This window comes from Clupea harengus, chromosome 24 (assembly GCF_900700415.2).
Source record: "Clupea harengus chromosome 24, Ch_v2.0.2, whole genome shotgun sequence".
In the NCBI taxonomy this organism is placed as follows: Eukaryota; Metazoa; Chordata; class Actinopteri; order Clupeiformes; family Clupeidae; genus Clupea; species Clupea harengus.
This window is the reverse complement of record NC_045175.1, coordinates 3,737,328-3,741,504: the sequence shown is the minus strand read 5'-3', so window position 1 is coordinate 3,741,504 and position 4,177 is coordinate 3,737,328. Positions and strand designations below refer to the sequence as shown.

At 47.3% G+C, this 4,177-nt stretch overlaps 1 protein-coding gene across 12 annotated transcripts in view; it reads left to right on the top strand.

Annotated features, from left to right (window-relative positions):
* The first annotated feature begins 468 nt into the window (after positions 1 to 468).
* rims1b (regulating synaptic membrane exocytosis 1b) overlaps positions 469 to 4,177 on the top strand; it is a 76,196-nt gene continuing 72,487 nt past the window's right edge. For 7 of the 12 annotated variants that reach the window (XM_042703431.1, XM_042703434.1, XM_042703432.1 and 4 more), the window contains exon 1: positions 470 to 1,116. In XM_042703431.1, coding sequence (XP_042559365.1) covers positions 947 to 1,116 — 170 coding nt within the window. In that variant the 5' untranslated portion in view covers positions 470 to 946. Of the gene's footprint in view, positions 1,117 to 4,177 lie in introns of all 12 variants that reach the window. The other 5 variants (XM_042703440.1, XM_042703430.1, XM_031561844.2 and 2 more) reach the window with 4 other exon arrangements.

The window sequence follows — 4,177 nt, the reverse complement described above, 5'->3', positions numbered from 1 at the left end:
ATTCATCACTTAACCCCATTGCATGGCGTTGCTGAAATACTGTCCTTTAGAGTCTGAACACAGCATACATTGTGTGTAATATTACCTATTCATACCATGTATGGACTGGTGGTGTGGCCTCATGTAATCATAACAAAACGAAATAATCCAGTCGAAAAAAAATGTACCGTTGATGTTCTCTTTGGGAGCTGTCCATGGTCCTGGACGCCCAGCTGTTCGTGATCTAGTGTTTGGGCTTTACATTGAATATGAACTGATGAGGTCAGTCTGTCTGGCTTGGGCAGCCCTTTAGTGCCAATTGATCAAATAAACTGAACCTCACCGAAATGTATTGGGATCCTTGCTGACTTGCCCATGCATATTTGAGCTACACATGGACAGTTGAGAAGGGAGTTACGCCCCTTACCTCATATGAGTAAGCGCGCCCACGTCTGGAGAGGCTACGTGCCCGCGCAGCTGCAGTCCCATTGACTGTTCCATTCCTCTCAGCGGCGGCAGCAGCAGTTACAGTATCGGCGCCGATGAGAGAGAGAGAGAGCAGGAGAGAGAGAGAGAGAGAGGGAGAGAGAGAGAGAGAGAGAGAGAGGAGCTCGACACGGACTCCGCCTTCCCGTCGTCCATCGCCGAACCCCAGTCAGGTGGAAGGGACATCACGGTTCATCCTGCTAATGCCGGAGTCCCGCTGTTTGCGTCGTCTCCTCTCCTAAAGATGGGTTTCCCGTAACTGGAGGTGGAGGGGAGGAGAGGCGGGGGTGGGGGAAGCGAGATATGAAAGGAGGAAGAAAAAAAGACGACCAGACACATAAGCACAATCGTGGGTGCCCGCAACCATGAGAGGTTTGCACTATTCCCAGGAAGCGCTGCTACATCCGTGGACCATGTCGTGAGGTGTGGCTGCCGACGCTTCGGATACTGCCAGTAGACACGCCGAGGAGGGCGAACGAAAATGTCGGCCTCAGTGGGGCCCCAGGGCGGTCCTCGCCCACCCACCGTGCCCGCAACATCCATGCCGGATATGCCGGACCTAAGTCACCTCACGGAGGAGGAGAGGACAATCATCATGGCAGTGATGGTTCGGCAAAAGGAGGAAGAGGACAAGGAACAAGCCATTTTAAAGTAAGGGCAGCACCTTTCCATCTCATGGGCATCTACACCCACCCCTACCCACTCAGCCATCCATTCATAAGTGTAAGGTTTGTGTCCGGAGGGCAGCCGAGACGGATTCCGCCTTTTCGCGTCTCTTGATCCCATATGTTGCCAGTATAGCCTACGCTACGATTTTCACTGATTCGCGTCCCAACACATCACACTGCCTTTTGTCATCTATATAGCCTTGAGCGCTTGCACCCGCTAATATGATCTTGCGCCGGCTTTAAAGATCGTAAGGAGTACCTTAGTTGGACATTAGGTTGATAAAACTCAAATTGAAAGCACTGACACAAGAGTTGCGTTCGTTGTAGCCTATTTGAATGCTGTTACATTAACACTGTGACATGTATTGGGACTATATGGTCGCTTCCGAGGCTGCGAGCTGGGGGTGTCATACGTTCGGTTTGTGCGGCTACTCCTTGAGCATAATCGAGGGGATGGGTTCCTTGTGCACGACTAGGGTAGCCGGGAAGCGTGATCATGAATGAGGGAGTTGAATGGGGTCGAGCCGGTTACAGGTGGGGAGATTCGGGGTGTGACAATGAGGGAGATGTATGAATCATACCTTCCTCACGACTCGCCCTCTTCTTTCTCTCTTCAGCACGCTACATGTCTCTTTCTCACACACAGTCTCTCCGTCTCTCTCGTCACACACACACACACACACACACACACACACTCTCACTGACGTCCACAGCCGTTGTCATAATCTAATGGAACGGCCTACACACACACCGCACACGCATGCGGCCTCCACGACACGACGCATGGAAATTTGAATGAACACCGTACTGGTTGATGGCAGAGATGAGCTCATCACATCTGCCAACACTTGCCATCTCTTCGAATGATGATGCTGAGCGGAGAGGGGAAGTAAAAGACTACACTTCCCACAATAAATCCGCTGCTGAGTGTGCCGGGTGTGGTTGCCACTGGCAGTATGTGCTTGCCGGTACTAGATCAAGCTTAGTTAGAAACGAGCTAATTAATGACCAGTGATGTATATCCGGCGAGGAACTGAGCGAGCAGTTATGTGTAGTCTTTCCTGCCCGGCGTGAAATGACCACAGCTAAATGTTGCGTCACAACCATGAATGAATAACCTTTACCGAATGAAGAATCTGAACAGGTTTGTTAAATAGAATCCAGTCATACACGATTTCAGAGGCAGCACTGCAGTATTCTATGTTATCCTTCGACATAAACATTTAGCCTACTGACGTGAATGACATGTGATGTAATGTATATTGGCATTATATATCTTATGACTACTATACAAAGAACACCCCATACAAAACCCTTGACCCTTAAACACCCTCAGTTTGTACTGTATCACCAGCATAGCAGAACACGTAGTCTATGTAGTCTATGGATGTATGTATGTATGTATGTATGTATGTACATATGAATTAAATACATGCTCCTAGTTCTTAAACATAGAACTCCGGACTCACAAGTCTGTCTTCATTGTCTTCTTTTTTGTTAATTCTGATTCCGACTCCATTCAAGAGGGAAATGGTTCTATTCAGTGTTCTTTGGCAGGTTCAGTAGATACATCCATCAACGCTGACGCCATCACCCCCCCCCCCCCCCCCCCCCCCCAAAAAAAACAAATGGTCTATTTGCACAAAGCTACAGTCAACATCTAGGAGACAGACTGCAAGACCCTTTACTGATACAAGCTTGCAGACCACAAAGGAGACACACATTAAATCTTTTTCTCCATTACTTCCATGACAGAGGCCATGCCAATAGACACAGAAGACTCTTAAGTGTTCTTGGGAACAGATGTCTACCCTTGCTAGACCGTTTGACAGGAACGGATGCCGGCCATAGCTGACTTAGGCAGGACTAGAAGGACTTGGCTGTCATTCTCTGTCAGTGGATCACTCCTGTTCACCCAGAGCAGCTTAATGCAATGAAAGTCATACCTTTTCAGAGAAAGAAATAACAATCGGCCCGCCTATGACAACAACTGTCACTGTCCTTCACAGTGTCGTGTCTTGCACTTCTTCTGTGTGATGTGACAAATGTGAATGAATTTGGCATTAAAATGGTTTTCATGAATGGGCCAGATAAATGAGATACATGAGGGATTGTATGACATGCTGCAGCAGTTATTGAGTTAGTCATACATTACTACAAGGTGATCCTGATGTCCTATTTCATTCCAACTCACTCTGAAAATACTCTCTCTCTCTCTCTCTCTCTCTCTGTGTCTATATGAAGGTGTGAGTGCAAGAGATAGAGGTGGGAGGTGTGTGCATGTACTGTATATGGGAGAGAAGGAGAGAGAGAGAGAGACAGAAGGAGAGGGGGGAGAGAGAAGGAGAGAGAGAGAGACATAAGAACGAGAGGGAGAGAGAAGGAGAGAAGGGTGTTGAGACTGAGGCTGTTTCTGAACTTTTGAGAGGCACTTCTGCCGTCTGTCAGTATCACGGACAACACCACTGAACACGCATACCACAATCCACATAGAGTGCTGTCCCCGCATTCAATCCACATACAGTACTGTCCTTGCATTTAATCCACATAGAGTACTGTCCCCACATTCAAACTCACAGTTAGGGTTCCCTTCAAATCCATCCGTGTGAAGTTTATCAATGCCTCTGAGGAACTGTGGAGAATGACAGCAAAGCTCAAAAAACATTCTCAGATGTGATGGCCAACATCTTGTCCTTTAATGTTATCGCACGTTAAACTCACATTTAAACTCTGCTTGCAAATTAATTGGCTTTCCTCTGTCAGATGCTCAGTGTATTCAATCATAAATATACTATCACTCCAGGGAAAAGCGTTCTGCTCGGGAACAATGTCAAAAAGAGTTCCCTGTAGAATCCTCGGAGATGTTGAACATAAGGTGTTTTTTGCCTCTAGTATTCAACTGAGGACTTTTAAGTCCTCTGACTTTTTATAGGCACAAGCCAGTGAAGAAGAACTAGAAAAGGCTGAGACCACCTGTACCCAGATAAAGGTAACCTGGAAAAAGGCTGATGTCATGACACATTTCGTATGCAATGTCTTGGCCT